Source organism: Hyalella azteca, unplaced genomic scaffold, assembly GCF_000764305.2.
Source record: "Hyalella azteca isolate HAZT.00-mixed unplaced genomic scaffold, Hazt_2.0.2 contig11550, whole genome shotgun sequence".
NCBI classification, from domain to species: Eukaryota; Metazoa; Arthropoda; class Malacostraca; order Amphipoda; family Hyalellidae; genus Hyalella; species Hyalella azteca.
Genome location: NW_025941543.1, coordinates 14,252 through 33,407, shown reverse-complemented (window position 1 = coordinate 33,407; position 19,156 = coordinate 14,252). Strand labels below are relative to the sequence as shown.

The window sequence follows — 19,156 nt, the reverse complement described above, 5'->3', positions numbered from 1 at the left end:
TTACCTATAAAGTAAAGACAAACGTTCTTGGTGCTGTTTCTATTGTAAAATTTGAGATTTGGGGTAACATGTGAACAGGACTTAGCAAACAAGTTTGCAGAACATTAATGGCTTTTCATGGCTGGGATATGGTATTCACGGCTCAAAAAAATAGATTGCGTCTTGCAAATCCATAGAATCACGGCTCAAATAGTTCAGTCGTGGTTCAGAGCATAGGTAGATGTTTTCCTCGCTACGTCACTAGATTGGAAGGGATGCCTATCAGGGAGGTTTTGGTTTATATAAAAAGTTATTAATTTCATTTATATATTTGGCATATAATTACCTGCCTTGACTGCCCATTTGAGTTTTAAATTCCATTGTTATGATTACCGGTACATCAAATTATTATTTCAAAATACTACTGTTTGACAATTTCTATTTTTGCAGAGACTGATCTTATTATTCAAAATAGGTATCAATAAATTTCAATGATGTTCAGTGCACCAAGCACATTTGGAACTACAAGTACTGGCTTTGGAGGTTTTGGAAATACCTCCACAACTCCAGCAACGGCTAATCCTATGAAGGATTTTGAGGTAAGAGGAGATGATAATAATTTTCATCTCAGTCCAATATGTTCATCATTCCTCTTCATTTGGTAATCTTCAAGAGTGTGTCAAATAAGCCAGTGCAATGTCATCTTTCTTGAAGATTGTCACTTCTTGTTTTGTATTTAATATAATTATGTGTTATTAAGATTTTCTCAATAAAATTCAACTATACTACAAATAATGCTGCAAAATATTTTTCAATGATTTTTGTTAATAAATACTCACTGCGTTGGAAGGTTTTGGTGAGATCTCTCAAATGAACCAAGACCAATTTCTATTTTTACTTCTGTCACTCTGTGCCAATTCTGCTACTTCAACAGATTCTGTGTAAAATGTCACCAAAAGAAAAATTGCCTTCCTTGAAAGCAATCCTAGAACTTCAAGTTCTCATTCTGAAACATTGAACTCTATCCATGAGAGAAATTATACTAATGATGTGTCTGTGGTGCAGGTGATCAACCCTCCTGATGACAGCGTGCAGTGCTTGGAGTTCTCTCCTGCTGCATTACAACAGGACTTTCTGGTCGCTGGCAGCTGGGATAATAATGTGAGGCAATTAGTGGTATCTAGTGGTACGTATCATGTAATGGGGTTGTCTACTGGTCTATATCATGTAGTGGGAGCATCTACTGGTATAGGTATGTATATCATGTAGTGGAAGCATCTACTAGTACCATATATCATGTAGTAGGAGCATCTACTGGTATATATCATGTAGTGGGGTCACCTAGGTACTTGTATGCATCACATATTAGGAGCACCTAGTAATATACAGGAGTTAGACAAAATACAGAAAATGCCTGACATTTTGACACAATTTTTGAACTTGTTATAAACAATTGAAACATAGCATATATTTATGTTTTATCGTTTATTGCTGCTGCCAATTTATATTTTAACCATGCACAAATATTTTTAATACATTTTTGTGACTATAACCTAACCTATAAATGGCAAATCTCTCTAACTTTCAAAGAAGTCAAATTGTTGGTGCCCATAATGGCAGGTGCTAGTGTGACAGAAACTTCCCGAATGCTTGACGTTTCTAGAGCTACTGTCTGAGAAGTAATGAATGCTTTTGAAAGAGAAGGAAAAACATCCTCAGCCATACGGTCTGGCCGAAAGTTGAAGTTGTCTGAGAGAGACTGTTGGTGCCTAAATCGAATTGTGAATGATAATTGAACAACCACGGCTGTTAAAATTACTGCAGATCTCAATGGACACCTACAGAACCCAGTTTCCAAGAAGGCTGTTTGCCGGGAGCTGCTCAGGTCTGGTTTCTATGGATGAGCTGCAATTAGAAAACTTCTGGTTTCAAAAGCAAATGCTTTAAAGCGTTTAGAGTGGTGCAAAAACCGGCCAAAATGATCTCTCAAGCTGTGAAAAATGTGATTTTCTCTGAGAAATCGTAATTTAAAATTTTTCCAACTTTGGCCGAGTTTACGTTTAGAGACGGCCAAAAGAATCATTTAATCCCAACTGCCTCCTCCCAACCATAAAACATGGCGGGATCTGTGATGATTTTTAGTGCTAGTTCTTAGAAATCCGGCGGACCAATGATTTCTCTTCATGAATCAACAGCCGTGACTATTTAGGCATTTGGAGGACCAAGTTCCTCCAATCGTTCAAGCACTGTTCCCGGAAGGGAATGCTATCTTTCAAGATGATAATGTCCCAATTCATACAGCTGGAATTGTTAAAAAATGGCAAGAGGAACATTTTAATGAATTAGAGCTTCTTATTTGGCCGCCACAATCACCAGACCTGAATATTATTGAGCATTTATGGTTGATTTTAGTGATGCAAGTCAAGTCGATTCCCGCCGCCATTGTTTTTAAAAGAGCTGGAGGAGTTATAGCCAAATAATGGTATAAAATTTCTTTGGAAACAATTTACAATTTTATGAATCAATACCTCGGAGAATTGAGGCGTTAATTGCCGCAAAAAAGTGGACCCAGACCATACAAAAAAATATATTTTGTAGATTTCTCAGTTGTTTCCCATATTCTGTCTAGCCCCTGTTTATCAAGTAGTGGTATCTATCAAGACATTTTGTGATATCATCTACTCTTATCTAGGCCGAATGTAGCTTTTTAATGGGTTGCTGAAGAAATGACGACCGGCTGAATTAAATTTAATTTGCTTTATTTTTCAGAAAAACTACTCGTAAAATAAGTAGGTATATACATATGACGAGAAAAATATCTCGTCATTTTGTACTTTTTTATGCTCAAGAAAATGGTGTTTTATCCAATTCATATTATGAGATACATTCAGTTTCCAGTGGTTGAAAGTCCAGTCCAGTCCATGGTTGAAACTTTGAGTTACGTACTTTAATCAAGTTAGTTCCTTGATATTAGTCTACCCCAACTTATTGATTGAGATTTCCTTCATTGTTGACTTTACAAGGATTGAGAGCCATCAAACATTCATCTTATGGACCTTCTTGCTTTGTTTTCACAATAGGCCTGTTTGTTATGGGTTCATGTATGAATTTTGTTGTGTATTTATTGTATGAAATTTTGTCGTGTTCATTGTATGGCTGTGTCAGGGGAGGTGCTGGGAGATGCCACTGTATGTGTGTCATGTGTTAATTGAAAATTCATAGGGCAGTTGAGGTGAGACTGCGTGTCATGTGTTCATTGTATGGCTGTATAGATGCGGAGGTGCAGCTGTATATCTCACGTTATTGTATGCCTGTACAGGTGAAGTGCTGGGAGGTGCTGCTGTATATCTCACGTTATTGTATGCCTGTACAGGTGAGGTGCTGGGAGGTGCAGCTGTATATCTCACGTTATTGTATGCCTGTACAGGTGAGGTGCTGGGAGGTGCTGCTGTATATCTCACGTTATTTTAATGCCTGTACAGGTGAGGTGCTGGGAGGTGCAGCTGTATATCTCACGTTATTTTATGCCTGTACAGGTGAGGTGCTGGGAGGTGCAGAGGGACGGCAAGACAGTGGGCAAGGCCCAGCAGACCATGGGGGGCCCCGTGCTGGACGTCGCCTGGCAGGACGATGGCACCAAGGTAACCAACCGCTCGGTCTCTGCTGCCGACACTTTCCTGTCCATAGAGTCTGTAGTATAAGATATAAATAATCTAGAACATATGAATTTTTTTTGTACAACAGCATTTTGCTGTTAGCTGAAGCTACAATTACGTGTAGCTTAACTGTACTGAGGTTATATAAGCTTACTGTGTTGGACAACATAGCTTGTTGACATAAAGTGTACGTGGCCACTGTACTAAATGGAGCTAAAATGTATTAACACGTTGACTACGTATTGGTACATATGCGTACCACGAAATGTATTTCTCCAGGAGGTAGTGGTGCATAATTCAGGGCCTATACTTTCAAAATAAGTTAAGAGATCGTAAGTTCATCAGCCAATCATTGACGGCCTTTCAAGCAAAATCCACCAATCATAGACAAGAAAATAGAGCGTAAGTACTTACGTTCACTTAGCGAGTTTTGAAAGTATGGCCCCAGGTTAACTAAAATCGGCCAAATCCGAGAACAAAAAAAGGCCCAAAAAGGCCGATAATTCAATGTATACTACTAGTTTATTTGTAGGTTCCGCTATGAAAATTCCATTTATTTTCTTATTGCAGTATTTAAAATTTAATTAGGAAGTACCCCTATAATAAATTTTAGCCGGCCAATGCAATTGAGAAAAACTAAATCACGGAATTTGTCCGGAAAAAATGACCGTCTGGCAACCCTGATTAAAAAAAAGTACAAAAAATGAAATAATAGTACAAGATGAAGCAATCGTAGTCAACGTGTTAAGATTGCGAATTATTGCCTGTTGTCATCAGGTTTACATGACAACTGTACTAATGTTACTAACTCCCTCGTGTTGTCATCAGGTGTACATGGCAACTGTGCTAAGTTACAAATCTTCATCCTTTCTTACTCTACCGTGTCTGAACTGTGTTTATCTGTAGTGGTACTGTTGCAATGTCGTGACCGAAGGCCTTCTGCCGTAATGACGTTCCCAGTAGCCGTATCGCTGTTGTCATCGTGATCGTTCCGCCACCCACGGTGACTGTGACCGTACCGTGTTTATCACCGTACCGAGAATAATTATTGCTCAGTGCTCGAAACTTTAACCTTCTGATTGACAGCGTTCAAATCGTTGCACGTTTCCTGTGTCTCGCGTTGTCTGATGGCTAAGTCACAGCCGTAGCAATGATGCTGACCGTACATAAAAGGCGAAGTCGTTGCCGTTCTTAGTAGATTTTAGACGCGCTTGCAGGAATCGTACCTGCCTCGACGAGTTTAGGTTTCTCACGACCGCTAATGTTCAAAATCGGCGAACATTAGCGGCCGTCAGAACGTCTGCAGACTGTAGGCCATGCTCGTGACCGTGACTTCAGAAGAACAACATTTGACGAGAATTTTAGGGTGCTTATCTAGGCCGGCGTCGCATATTCGAAGTGACGCCGAATTCCTCTACTGATGGACTTGCCAACGTTCAATGTAAACAGCACTCGGTACCACGGCCTCGAGACAATCGCGTCATACACACACTCTACATCGCTTCAACCCACCTTATCCTCCTCAACACCTGCACACAAGTTCAATATTATAATATCAAATAAATTCAGAATTACCCACGTTTTTTTCAGTAGTTATATATTATATCTTGCTGTTACCATCAGGTGTACATGGCAAGTGCGGACAAGAGCGTCCATTGCTGGGACCTCGGCAGCAACCAGAAGGTGCAGGTCGCCGCGCACGACGCGCCCGTCAAGACCGTCCACTGGATCAAGGCGCCCACTTACTCCTGCATCATGACAGGCTCGTGGGACAAGACGCTCAAGGTATTTATGTGCACAAACTCTGAATGATCTATGGTGAGATTTTTTGTGATGAATTTTCTTAGCGAATATTTTTACGTACAGTCAAATTACTGCGCGCGAATTACCAGTACTTAACCCGATGATAGACATGCAGACTTGGGCTTAAACTTTCAAAAAAAGTTATGAGATCGTAAGTGCATCAGCCAATCATTGACGGCCTTTCGAGCAAAATCCACCAATCATAGACAAGAAAATAGAGCGTAAGTACTTACGTTCACTTAACGAGTTTTGAAAGTATGGCCCTTGGCTCCTACATAATTGGCTGTAATGTTACTATATTTCCGTGCAAGTATCCTAGGGAGATAATTTGTTGTGTCCATGTATTTCATTTTATATTATTTCATAAGATATCGCTGTGTCCCACACGACAGTGTATGGCTACACCACATGAACGTAGCCTACGTGTTATCTCTTCGTACAACTTTGTTTATAATGTAATAAGTCTTACGTAACACCGATGCGTTTCGTCTATGCCTTTGTTGCGAAGGTATTGGCGTTTCTTAAGTGTCAGGTCGACGAACCTTTGACAAATGCGTTTCTTCTGTTCTTGTGATCCAATAGTTTATGCATTTATTCTATACCATCGTTGTTACGTTCCTCGAGTTTCGTCTACACCTTCATTCCGGGAGTATGTGCGTTTCGTTTATTATTTCATTCCAAAGGTATATGTGTTTCGGATATTTTTTCGTTCCAAAGATTGGTATATGCACTTCATCACAATACTGCACCTCTGTCATTTATGTCAGCTCCAGTATTATTGTGCGTGCATATAGACCTACCTATCCGGCAGCTCCTGAGTTACGGTTATGACTGACGTGCCTCCATTTTTTGAGGCAGTTATGCTAGTTTTATCGTTGTTTTCATAGTATTTGTTCGGGGCGTAGCAGTCCCAGGCCACGATGGATCGCCGCCTGGTTGGAATCTATCTCTACTCTACTCTATCTATCATTTAAGTTTTTACGTTGAAATGTCTTTTCATGTCTGCATTGCCCAGTTTTTCAATTAATGTAGTTCTATAGTAACTCCTCAAGGTAACTTTTATAAATAATTTTCGTTCCTGTTATCTATCACGATTATGAAATCGTTTATGAAGGAAATGGTTTACAAGAGTAAATACTTTCATAAGAATCCTGCCATAATGTTCTATGGATATAACCAAGTGTTTGGGTTTGCCTCCTATTGAAATATTTTAATCCTTTATTTATTAAGTTGTTGTATTTAGACATTAGTTTTCTCTTGAGGGGTCAGTTATGGCTGCATCCTCCATCATATCATCCCTGAACTCCTGCCAGAGCCACCATTACCGTCTTCACAATTGTTCCCTTGTGCTGTCTTCTCAGGCACATTCAATTAAATTAAATAAGTAACAATTTAGAATAATGAATTAATGTATGTCGACTCACTGCAGTTCTGGGACACGCGTTCCCCCAACCCCATCATGAGCATGCAGCTGCCGGAGCGCGTGTACTGCGCTGACGTCGACTACCCCATGGCTGTCGTGGGCACAGCAAACAGGAACATTATTGTTTACTGGCTCGAACAGCAGCCCCAGGAGTGTAAACAGATCGAGTCTCCTCTCAAGTATCAGGTTAATGACATAAAATCCATAACGTTCTTCCTCCTCAAGTAGTCGATCAAGTCCATTACCACTCAATATATCAATATGTTTAATATCAAATATTTTCCTCATTTGTCTGATCTTTAACCTTTACATGGAACAAACTCTTGATATTTGCTTTTTTTCTATGTTACAGCACCGCTGCGTGAGCATTTTCCGCGACAAGAAGAACACGCCCGCCGGGTTCGCATTAGGTTCTGTGGAAGGTCGCGTGGCTATTCAGTACATCAACGCCCCCAACCCCCGCGACAACTTCACGTTCAAGTGCCACCGCAGCGCTAATGGCACACCCAACGGATTCCAGGAAATATACGCTGTCAACGACATCAAGTTCCATCCAACACATGGGACTTTAGCCACCGTAGGTTCTGATGGTCGCTTCAGTTTCTGGGACAAAGACGCACGGACAAAACTCAAGAACAGCGAGGCCATGGAACAGAGCATCTCTTGTTGCGCCTTCAACAACAACGGACAAATTTTCGCGTATGCCGTCAGCTATGACTGGTCAAAGGTCAGATTTTCCTGTCTCTTCTTTTTATTCAAGTTTTCTATTGCACGCACTATTTAGAATTCAGTATCTTTAATCATATTATAAAAGTATTATTTTAAATAGTTAATTATGCGAATATTTTTTGTGGCTAGTAATGCCTTATTGATGACTGCTTTTTTTCAGCTAGTTGAATTCATAGGTAAATGTATTGTTTAACACTGCTGTATAATGTGCATGTTATTTATCTTTTATTATTTACTCCGATGAACTACGATTATTACCTAATCAAGAATTTGATACTTGCCGTAGAATCACGTTTTTATGTTTTGTTAGAATATTTTTGGAGTACCTTAGTATTGCATTATTCATTCTCCGAGGGCCAGGGCCGCGGGCTGGAAAATTGGCATTTCCGTTCTAATATTTTATCCAAGTCTTAATATTTTGTGTTTGAAGTTATTCTTTTATTCGATGTACGTTTTTTGTAATGTTCCCCAAAGTCGTTTATTGTTCTTCCTTTCATCTTAATTCAAGTTGAGGATAATTCACGGAAACTTCCCAATTCGAAAGCTCAATAAAAAATTATAAAGACATCATTACAGGATAAATTTTATTGCAAAAGACATTACCTGAATTTTGTCTCATTTAGTTTTAAAGATGACATCGGACAAATGACGGCCCACATTGTCAGCGCATTCAGTTAGTCGATTTTTCAAATTCCTTTCAACTCGCTGAAGCATGTTGGCGATGGCTTGGTGTATGTTGTTCTTCAAATGAGGTAGGGTCCTTAGACAGTCATTGTAAACAATTGACTCAGGATAAACCCATAAAAAAATCACATGGAGCCAAATCGGGGGATGGTGCCGGCCAGAGAAGGTAAACTCTTAAGGAGATGAGGCTCTCTGCAAAATGTCGTCTCAGAAGATCCATTCAACATCACCATGTGTGGGCCGTGCTTCCATCCTGTTGGAACCGTACATCCCTGGCATTCGTTTCAGCCAGTTTTGGCAAAAAAGGTGTCAATCATTTACCTGACCTGCAGTCACCGTTACTGCGCGTTCGTTCTCCTCCCAGAAATAAGGGCCAATTATGCCGACTTTCGACACCGCACAGTAACACGTTCACAATAAGTGGTTGCTGATGGAGTTCATTGTTATTGTTATCACTCTAATACGGCATGTTTTGCATGTTTACGCTGCCGGAAATGTGGAAGTAAGCCTCATCACTAAAGAAAACGTCTGCATCGCGAGGCAAGTTCTCAATAGGCTCTTCATATGCATTTCGGCGAGCAATAAAATCGTTTTAGCCGAGTTCTTGTGCTACAGACAATTTATAGGGATAAAATTGCAGTTCTTTTTTGTGGAGTATTCGTACAAAATCGCTTTTCAAAATCCCCAGAATAACCGCGGGTTTATGTGCTGAACGATGTGGAGAACACAGAAACTTCTCTCTAACTCTTTCTACGTTTTCGGGTGTTGAGGCAGTCCGCTGACCTCCTGACCCTCTAGCATTCACACTTTCACTTGCCTGGCCCTAAATGTGTTCATCCACGCAACAATCGATTTTCTATTCCGATCAGGAACCCGATCTGAAGGACAAATACAGAATCAATCACGGAATGCTCGTTGAGTAGCCATAATTGAATGGCCATTACAAAAGTACGCCTCGACAGCAAACGCACGCTGCTCACTTGTCCAATGCATAGTAGCAACAGACTAGGCGGGACACAAAACTTTATGACCTTGTCTTTCATAAGAAATGCTCCCCGCTCTTTTCCTACAACATCTGGCTGCCCAACGCGAAATACAGAACAGGAAGTTTCCGTGAATCACCCTGTATTCGTCATTGTGTCCTTAGCCTTCCTTCTAAATATTGTCTCGGCCTGCCTATGATCAAAGCTTGCCATTCCGTTGCAATCTTTCAACTTTCACACGTTAATCATCACTGCTTCTTTGTATGAAATGATCTTGAAATAATTTAAATTATTTAAAAAATTATTTAATTTTTTCTCACTTTAATTAAATTATATTTGTAAAATTAATTAAATTAAAGTTTTAAAATTAATTGAATTATATTTCTAAAATTAATCAAATCATATTTTAAAATTATTCGAATTAATTATATTTTTAAAATTTATTGAATTAATTATTAAAATTTACCAAATTAGTTTTCAAAATTGATGTTATGTATAGTTTATTATCACACACATATTATCATGAACGTAACATTTATAATAATGAACATGTTTTGACGGTGTATGTTTTTTGCAGGGCCACGAGTCGTACAACCCCCAGAAGAAGAACTACATCTTCCTGAGACCCTGCGTAGATGAGCTCAAACCTCGTACGCGGTAGAGCCAAATGTAAATAGATTATTTACCTCTTGTTCGTATAGGCTTGCTGTGTCTATTGATATTCGGACCAAATCCATGTAAGGACAGAGTTTCACCTCACGTCAATTCGTACAAATTTTTCCCCGAATGATAAGTTACAAATAGAATCTAATTTTGGCATTTATTTTACATGACCTTGTCCGCAATGAAAAAAATTCTTCTGAACCTATCAAAATGTTAACAATAAGAAATTTTTGAACAAGTACATAGTTTATAGAGCGTCATGTCACTACCAGTAGCGGCTGCCGGCTAATAGCCTTCATCCATCTCGTCTTTAACACGTGTAGACAAATTATCCGTAACCCTGGTGCAAGGATGTATTTGTTCCGATTGAATGGTAGATATTGAACTAGCCTTCAGCTGGGCATGCAGAGTAGTTACACTATTAGCGATACTAGTGACGCTACTTAGTGACACTCATGGCGTAACATTGTATTACTTTGTGTAACTTCCACTGCAACGGTCATACTTTACTGGATAAAAACGGACAACTTCTGTAAACATGTTAGTAGTTGCAGCTAGGACCTCAATTGTACAGAATAAAAGTAATTCTAGTACGAAGCTAGTGTGTTGGCCGATGCATCCAAAAAGACTAAAGGCTTCCAAAAGGAATTTTCTGTGCGCCCTCATTTCAGCTCTTGCTACTTTGACGTGAATTGTGCTAATGAATGAAAGAATCTGTTATTCTTTTGAATCTTCATTCATTGAATATTAGTCTTTGTTCGGTTCCATGCTGTTGATGGCTACATCAGTAACCTGCACACCTAATTTTCATCTCTAACTTGTCTTTAACTAAACTGACACTGAACTCATTGCGGCAGTTTCAGCTGTCGACATCTCCTATCGAACCCATTAAATGATTAAACCAAGCATGGCAAACTCAGCCCATATTATCTCATATTCTGAACCAATGACCTCATTCGAGGTGCTGTCCCGCGCGTATGTGTTTTTGTAGAATTGGAAGCTGTATTGGGTGGTCCGTAATGTACAAAACTGATAACCTGGTGATATTTATGGCAATCACGCGCAGCTTATTGATCATCAAGTGAATACCAGCGAGCCGTGAAACTAAGATTCGTATTATCTGTTTAGTTCTTGGTGACGCAAATAAAGCTGATTGTATTGTTAGTTTTGCAGTATGAAATTCTGGTGTGAATAGCTGTTTGAATAAAAAATGCATTTCTTGGCATCGGTAGACGAAAGCTTAGTAGGAAAACTAGAAACTTGACCTATACTGTCGGTCTCTTGGTTAGTAAATAATTTTTTTATTAGGGTAATTCTACTTTTCGATCGAGTTTGAGAAGGAAAGTTCTGCCTTGGGAGTGTTTTAATTCAAATATTAACAACCATAAATAATTACGATTGGTGCAGTATTTTCCCATCTTAACACTTGTAAATGATTTTAATTTAGTTAGCATTCTTATGACTTTTTGCCGGACCGAAAGTCATAAATCTCTTATGATCTCCTACTTGTCGTTCAAAATGTTACATTGGTAGTAAATGAAATCAATTTTTAATATCTTTCTTTTTCTCATTGCTACTGTTGGGCGTTACTTTCACGCACCGCGGAAATTGACGAAGCGTTACAATTTTTTTCTTTTGCCTAATTTTATTTTATATGCGTGAATACGTTAACGACTAGTGGAACTCTGGATACAAATCATATTCCTAGTTTTATTTAGCAACCTCGAACATGAATCAAACGAACTGCCCTCCGCAGAAGCGGGAGGTTCATCTATACTGTATTCATGTTTACAGTTATTTCTTCTGCAGCTGCACCGTTCGGCGCGGTTAGTGGGTCAACACAATGAGTCAAGCGGAGTGCGACCAGCCCCACTGCGATGTACCGAACCTCCCACTCAGAATATCGTAAAGGAGACGTTCTTGTATGTTGTTTCTAAGTGCGCGTGACAACTGTGGGGAAGCATGAAGTTCTGTACCGCCCACACCTTCATACCAAACCCCACAGTGGGAACGTTTCGTCCATGTGGCGTTTTAAGCCCACCCACCGATCCCTTACAGCTACCTTAGTAACGTCCTAAGTTAGCTAGTTCCTTAGCTGCCAGTATGGGTTGAGGTAAGACTTACTGCGTGTTGGCGGCTCATGTGTAGGTAAGACTGTGACTGCGTGTTGGCGGTGTGTGTTTAGGTAAGACTTACTGCGTGTTGGCGGTGTGTGTTTAGGTAAGACTTACTGCGTGTTGGCGGCTTATGTGTAGGTAAGACTGTGACTGCGTGTTGGCGGCTTATGTGTAGGTAAGACTGTGACTGCGTGTTGGCGGCTTATGTGTAGGTAAGACTGTGACTGCGTGTTGGCGGTGTGTGTTTAGGTAAGACTTACTGCGTGTTGGCGGTATGGGTTTAAGTAAGACTGCGTGATGTCGTTGAGAGGTCGCCTCTCAGGTTCTTCTACGCGTGTCATAACCGTCAGGAGTCTGATGAAATTTCCCGCTCATGGGAGCATTACTCCTGAGAGCCCTCGCTTTCATCACTCCAAAGAGCTTGCGGTGTCTGATTACGGGGTCTTCGTTGCGTTGTGAGTTGTTATGTAGGCGCGGCAGTTGTGTGATTAAGTTTTTATGTAATAATAATAATAATAGCGGTTTCAGCGTTTATTAGGCCGTAGGCCTGTCGCCGATTCTTAACATCGCAGAACATTCACAGCTTGTTGCGGTCTCGAACTCGCAACTCACTGATTCAAATTCTGCTGTGCTTAACCGCCCGGCCTCCTCGCCGATTCTGACCAGAAACTGGCGCACAGATCTGGGATCGAACCCGCGCCTCTCTGCTCCAATCCTGATACTCTGCTGAACTTTAACCACTAGGCCACCCTGCCCACCCTGCCCACCCTGCCTGTAGACGGGAAATTCTCTGAAATTATCCGTTCTCTGTTTCGTGGGCAACCTCCTGTACTAGTGTCTTCGTTGCTGTTTCTACTCATCCTTATTTTTCCTTCTTCGTCTCACTGAGATGCTGACGCTGCTTCTTTTTCGGTTGCTCCTACCGGCTAGCCTTGGGACCTTCTTCCTCTTGTGTGATGAGTTTGATTGGAGACATTAATGACGACTGAAATCATTCGTGATGACGAGGCTGTGACTTACGTAGTGAGAGAGCTTCTATATGCTGCAGTGTGATACCGCTACGCCTTTACTGAGTTGGTGCTACGGAAGGTAAATTGCCTTGGCGTTGCGATGACAAGTGGCGCTTTTGAGCTCGTAGCTCAGGCGTCCGTTCGACCAGGCGAGCCGGGGCTCTCAGTTTTGCTCAAGTAACGCAGTAATCAAATACATTTACTCGATATGATCGGCTTCGCAGAAATTTTCCATCCCCGAACGCGATCAATGGCCTCGTTCCTTGAGAGTCGTAGAAGACTTGTAATTTTTGGTGCTATTTTCCTCAACAGGTTAGTTTCGAATTCAGCGCAGCACTGCTATACTTAGCTGCAAATAATAAGTTAAATCTCATTTAGCTGCGTTTCCTTAACCTCTACCTTGGGCTGATGGAAATGAACATTCATTAATCGAGTTATTGCAGCGGGATGTTAATTTACAGCGCCTCGCCGATCCTTACTGAGAGCTTATCCACTGTCTATTTTACAGAAGTCAATTAATTTTAACGAAGCGGCGTACATTCATATAAATGGCTAATATTTTAAGCTACAAGAGCCATCTTATGATAATAGTTCAAATTGGGTCCCGGCTCCTGATAGATAAAATCCTCTTTCCCAAAAATTATGTAAGCACTTTTTAGGTTAGTTTCGAGTTTAGAGCTGCGCTGCCAAGGGACTGATGGATTTTGCACTCAGCAAAATGAAAAATTTTAAGGGACTCTGAACTCGTGCCAATGACAGCAGAACGTTTAACGCGTGAATGAACAAATGACTACTAGCATTCTGTGATGCGATGGGAAAAAAGCTACATACAGTCATTTATATTGAATTATTTATGTAGAGTAATAACGTTTAAATTCTAATGCTTCGTTCGATTTGAACCCATGGTATGTGTTGTTGCCTTTTGATGCTAAAGCCTTAAGTAAGAACTCAGTGCAGAGGAGGAAAGTCTGTTTAATGAATTCATTATGGAATGCAAAAAAATAATAAATAAATAATACACATGCTATAGATATATCCGGCAATTTATTTTTCTTTTCTCGTTTTATCCGCACAAACCATCGTGTTTGTGTGGATCGTATGCAACAGTGTACAAAGTCATAGACGAATTAGTTTTTAATTTGGATGGTTTTTGCATCTCAAAGGAATGAATCGTTAGTATCGATTAGCGCGACCGTAAAAAGATTTCCAATATTCTGAATGTTTTGCTCGGAACTCGCGGCTGTGAATGGGAAAGAGGTCATTGGGTACGGCGGCGTACACACTCACGTACCCATGGGCCCTGTGGTGTCCTGGTACTAGGGCATGGGGCAATGGTACCGGCGGAGCTCCGGGGAAGGGGAACGATTTTCTCAGTTTTTGTTTCCTCGAACTTCTGGATTTCCCGCTTCTGTGCGGATGGCACCTGGAACTTCTTGGTAAGTCCCTTGCCAGCGGGTGGATGAAACACCGATTCTAAGAAAGATAATATAAATATTACATCTCAATATTGAGAAATGCCGTAATTTATTATCTCTGAAGACTTGATGCTCAATATTATCCCCAATCGACCAACGATCTGAACACACAAATCCCTAACTCCAAAAATGAACCTAACGCATCAAATCGTTCACGCATAAAACTCACCTTGCCGTTGAAAGAAGATTTTCCTCGCTTTTTCTTGACTCTTATTGGTTTGAATCTCGGATATTTTTCGTTGAATAATTTCTTAGCCTTCTCCTTGCCGCGGTCGTCGTAGTAGTGCTCGGGTGCAGGCTTCTGTAGACTCTTGCCCCCCGACAGCTGCTTGATCTCCGTGTGGTGCCGGAACAGAGGAGGGGGAGTACGTTTCCCTGGCAAACCTGGAGGAGGTAGGGGAAGGCCTGGGGGATGAAGGGGAACAGCTGGAGGGAGTGGAGGAGGCGGAGGTGGGCCGTGACCAGGTGTACTTCCCGATGGAAGCGGTGGTGACAAAGACTGCCAGGGGGAGGAATTAAATATCAGTTTAATCTGGAGGTGTCACTGCGCCTATTTTAGTAGGCTTCAGCCGCCTAAAATATTGTAAAGCACATAAATTATTTCGAATAAGATCATGAAAAAGTGGTAAAATCTAGTGACGTCCCTGGTTTACTCTACTAAAAAGATCGACGACAAAGTTGAGCTAAATTTATTATCTTATAATAATAATAGCGGTTTCAGCGTTTAATTGGCCGTAGGCTTGTCGCCAATTCTTAACATCGCAGAATATTCACGGCTTGTTGCGGTCTCGAACACGCAACTCATTGCTCCAATTCTGCTTCACTTAACCGCCCGGCCTCCTTGCCGATTCTGACCAGAAACTGGCGCACAGAGCTGGGATCGAACCCGCACCTGTCTGCTCCAATCTTGGTACTCTAAACTTTAACCACTATAATAATAATAATAATAATAATAATAATTGCGGTTTCGGCGTTTTTTAGGCCGTAGGCCTGTCGCCGATTCTCAACATCACAGAACATTCAGAGCATTTTGCGGTTTCGAACTCGCAACTCACTGCTACAATTCTGCTGTGCTTAACCGCCCGGCCTCCTTGCCGATTCTGGCCAGAAACTGGCGCACAGAGCTGCATGGGATCGACCCCGCGCCTCTCTGCTCCAATCTTGGTACTCTGAACTTTAATCACTGGGCCACTGATTCAGGTATATTATACATATACGAGTATTACTTATTAAATAGCAAACCCTCTAGTATACGTTGCGTAAATTAATCTGATTGTTACCTTGGCCGAAGGAACGAGGACCGGGTTGCTCAAGTGGGGCCCATGCCTCGGAAAAAAGTCATTCACCGGATGAGGGAGTGGTGAAATGGAAGAAAGCAGAGGGTGGAAATGCAGATCACTTGCTCCTGAAAACGATTTCTCGAAAGGCGCAAAGTCTTGTTCAACAAAGGGCAAGGTAACCAACTGAGGAGCAGTCAGAGTTGCCGCCGGCGTCGAGTGATGCCAAGTGGACCTCGTCGGTGCTCCGTGCTCAGCACGCAGCTCTTCTTCCAAACCTTCGAGCAGCAGTCGATGCGAGTTTACGCCAACATTGGGGTGTAGTTCCTCGGTTACTGATTCTTTCTTACGCACAATCCTTCGTTTACGTTGTGGTCGGGTCGGTACTGGAGACACTGAATGGGATTGCAAGTTCGGTTTTGTAGACCGTCGATGCGTGAGTGGCCGTTTTCTGTTGTGCGGGTCTACGATAGGTTGAACAGACACAGTTCCTTTTCTTCCATCTGTTCGTTCGTGACTCGAAACTCCTCTGAACTTTAGCCTGCGTCGTCGATCAGAAGACTGCGATAAATCAGATTTTAGAAGCAAATCATCGTTCGGTAGTTCGTCAATGTTTTCTGTTTTTCCAAAAGCCACATCGGTTAGAGGATAAGTTTCAGCCTGTCCCTCAATTCCGAGAGGTCGTTCGTTGATATCGTTGGGGGACTCGTGTGATTTATGATCTCTAAACCCCCCTTTTCGTTTGTTTAGAAGACGTTTTTCGTTTTGAAATGGGCGTGTCTCAGAAATATCATGAGGTTCGTCCGCATCTAGTTTTTTTCTCATTCGTTTTTTCCGCAACTTTTCTAGTCTTGCCAATGGATTTGATGGCGTTGGATTGACTGCCGCTGCACTCGGGCTCTCTAAGCTTGAAGAGTCACTGGCGTGCGCGCTGGCTATGATACTTGCGGCCAGGGTCGCTAGCAACCATTTCTGTGCCAGACAAGAAAGATGTTAGCTCTGCGTCAGTTATGTATTATCTGTCATCTTTTGATCATTCTCATGTATGAAATAAAACATTTGCTGCTGTAAATTTTCCATGAAAAGCAAATTTGAAGGTCATAAATTAAGTGTTCCAGCTTTAACTTTGTCGAAATTTGCAAGCAAAATAGCAATATTTTCTGGTTATCACCACTTGCGATTGAATCGCTTAATCCACAGCTAGAAAAATGTCGCTCAATCATTGTTATTTCCTGAGCACAGCTTTTTTATGTATGAAATTCATGACGTGCAAAAGTCGTTTACGATGGAAGAAATGAGGTGCGGATGAAGAAATGAGGTGCGGATGAAGAAATGAGGCGCGGATGAAGAAATGAGGTGCGGATGAAGATGCACCAACACTCTCCACATGAGTGGCGTGCTGGTGCAGAGAGTGTGACAGCCTTGGCGTGTGTTACGCTGCATTGAGTATATGTCGCAGGCCTTGCATTAAAGCATATGGATGAATCTTGCTCATGTCGGTGAATCTTACTCATGTCGGTGAATCTTACTCATGTCGGTGAATGTTACTCATGTCGGTGAATCTTACTCATGTCGGTGAATCTTGCTCATGTCGGTGAATCTTACTCATGTCGGTGAATCTTGCTCATGTCGGTGAATCTTACTCATGTCGGTGAATCTTACTCGTTTCTGTTTACTATACAACCAACACTGATACATTAAAAACATACCATACATATACAAATTGCAGCATTACCACGTTGGCAGAGATATAACCCATCAATTAAATCACAAAAGATCGGAAATTGGACAAAATGACTGAAAATCTCTAACGAAGTGCGATGTATCTGTATATCTTGTATATATTAACTAACTACTATCAAATAACTACTACTATATATAGTAGTAGTACTACTATATATTAACTAACTAACTACTTCTATATATTAACTACGATACTATATACATTGTATGTATTAACTACGTATATTAACTTTTGCAACCATTAAGTCTCAAAAAGTCTCAAATTTCAAATCTTAATATCAATGACTGATTCTTAAAAGGAAACGAGATATATTTCAAATCTTATACATGAATGACTGAGTCTCAAAGGAAACGCGATGAATCTCAAATCGTATACATCAACGATTGACTCTCGAAAGGGATTACGATATATTTTTAATTTCATCTATCTTGGACTGCGTCTTAAATGAAATAACGACACATCACGATTTTCTTTACCGAGGAATGTGTCTTAAAGGGAATGAGGATGTATCTTAAATCTAATACATCAAAGACTGCGTCTCAAAACGAATAAAGTATTATCTGAAATCATATGTATCCAAGACCGAGTCTCAAAAGGAATCACAATGCATTTCAAATCTTATAAATTTGGATAATTGGATATTTTTTTTTCGAGGATAACAGTTCATCTTAAGATTGTTATCTGAATTGACTAGTGAGTGTTTAAATAATAAATGGCGCTCATGTAAGCGTTTTTGTCGTCTCCGCTGTTACCCCAGAAATTGTAAAATTTTTATAACACGAATTAATGCGAATAGACTCTCGTTGTCTGATCGATGTGAGTTATAGATTTTTTCAGCTTTCTCTATTCCTAGATTCATATCTTATAAAACTTTATCAATTTACATGATTATATACGTGATAGGATGGCGCGCCTGCACTGAAAATAATTAATTGAAATATTCATCGCTAACATGACTTACGACGTCAGCCAGTTAATCAAACATTTGAGTTTTTATTCACTGATCTGTGATCATAATCATAGTACTCACCAAGACCCGACGAGTCAGCATGACTGCACTCTTAAGACGCAGCTCCTCCCGACGCAGTGCTCGCCTCTACACTGCACACGACCACTGCATTGCCGTGCACCTGCAGTGCGTGCCGTCACATGTCACTGCACCGCAGTGGAGGTCATGTGACCTCACGCGGCACTGCCGTGACCTCACGCGGCACTGCCGTGACCTCACGCGGCACTGCCGTGACCTCACGCTGCACTGCCGTGACCTCACGCTGCACTGCCGTGACCTCACGCTGCACTGCCGTGACCTCACACTGCACTGCCGTGACCTCACGCTGCACTGCCGTGACCTCACGCTGCACTGCCGTGACCTCACGCTGTACTGCCGTGACCTCACGCTGCACTGACGTTGTAGAGAGGTGTGTACCGTATTGTTGAAAGCTATGACATGCCTCGCGCCGTTATGTTAATATAATAAAATCATAAATCAGACTTGTACGTGCAGGGAAATGTGGCATGCGGCCAGCATATTACGAGCATATTGATATTTTTCTGCCGTGTTAATTTCGCAAATAATTAGTAGAATATATTAATGGTATCAAAAATAAATTAAT

The 19,156-nt window shown here is 41.1% G+C and overlaps 2 protein-coding genes across 3 annotated transcripts; one reads left to right on the top strand and one right to left on the bottom strand.

Moving 5' to 3' along the window:
- Positions 1-427: 427 nt before the first annotated feature.
- LOC108683146 (protein Rae1-like) lies at positions 428-12,535 on the top strand. Of its 2 annotated transcripts, XM_018172431.2 has the most exons (8): positions 428-578; positions 1,045-1,140; positions 3,516-3,620; positions 5,259-5,420; positions 6,868-7,047; positions 7,214-7,588; positions 9,835-9,926; positions 11,730-12,535. In XM_018172431.2, the coding sequence occupies exons 1-7, from the start codon at positions 471-473 to the stop codon at positions 9,916-9,918; spliced, it is 1,110 nt and encodes a 369-aa protein (XP_018027920.1). In that variant the 5' UTR covers positions 428-470; the 3' UTR covers positions 9,919-9,926; positions 11,730-12,535. The 2 variants fall into 2 exon arrangements, with proteins under 2 accessions (XP_018027920.1, XP_018027919.1); XM_018172430.1 differs by lacking the exon at positions 11,730-12,535 and having other exon boundaries at positions 9,835-11,473.
- Positions 12,536-14,065: 1,530 nt separating this feature from the next.
- Positions 14,066-18,632, bottom strand: LOC108683145 (actin cytoskeleton-regulatory complex protein PAN1). The gene is made up of 4 exons (XM_018172429.2): positions 18,574-18,632; positions 15,803-16,771; positions 14,692-15,021; positions 14,066-14,520 (listed from the first exon to the last, which is right to left on the bottom strand). The coding sequence occupies exons 1-4, from the start codon at positions 18,592-18,594 to the stop codon at positions 14,221-14,223; spliced, it is 1,620 nt and encodes a 539-aa protein (XP_018027918.1). The 5' UTR covers positions 18,595-18,632; the 3' UTR covers positions 14,066-14,220.
- Positions 18,633-19,156: the final 524 nt, after the last annotated feature.

Bases quoted from the DNA above. Each gene is read 5' to 3' on its own strand.
- LOC108683146 (XM_018172431.2), top strand. From the start codon at position 471: ATGATGTTCAGTGCACCAAGCACATTTGGAACTACAAGTACTGGCTTT. The intron at 1,141-3,515 runs GTGAGGCAATTA...ATGCCTGTACAG, and splicing joins CTGGCAGCTGGGATAATAAT to GTGAGGTGCTGGGAGGTGCA. The intron at 7,048-7,213 runs GTTAATGACATA...TCTATGTTACAG, and splicing joins AGTCTCCTCTCAAGTATCAG to CACCGCTGCGTGAGCATTTT.
- LOC108683145 (XM_018172429.2), bottom strand. From the start codon at position 18,594: ATGCTGACTCGTCGGGTCTTG. The intron at 16,772-18,573 runs GTGAGTACTATG...TGTCTGGCACAG, and splicing joins TGCTGACTCGTCGGGTCTTG to AAATGGTTGCTAGCGACCCT. The intron at 14,521-14,691 runs GTGAGTTTTATG...TATCTTTCTTAG, and splicing joins AATCTTCTTTCAACGGCAAG to AATCGGTGTTTCATCCACCC.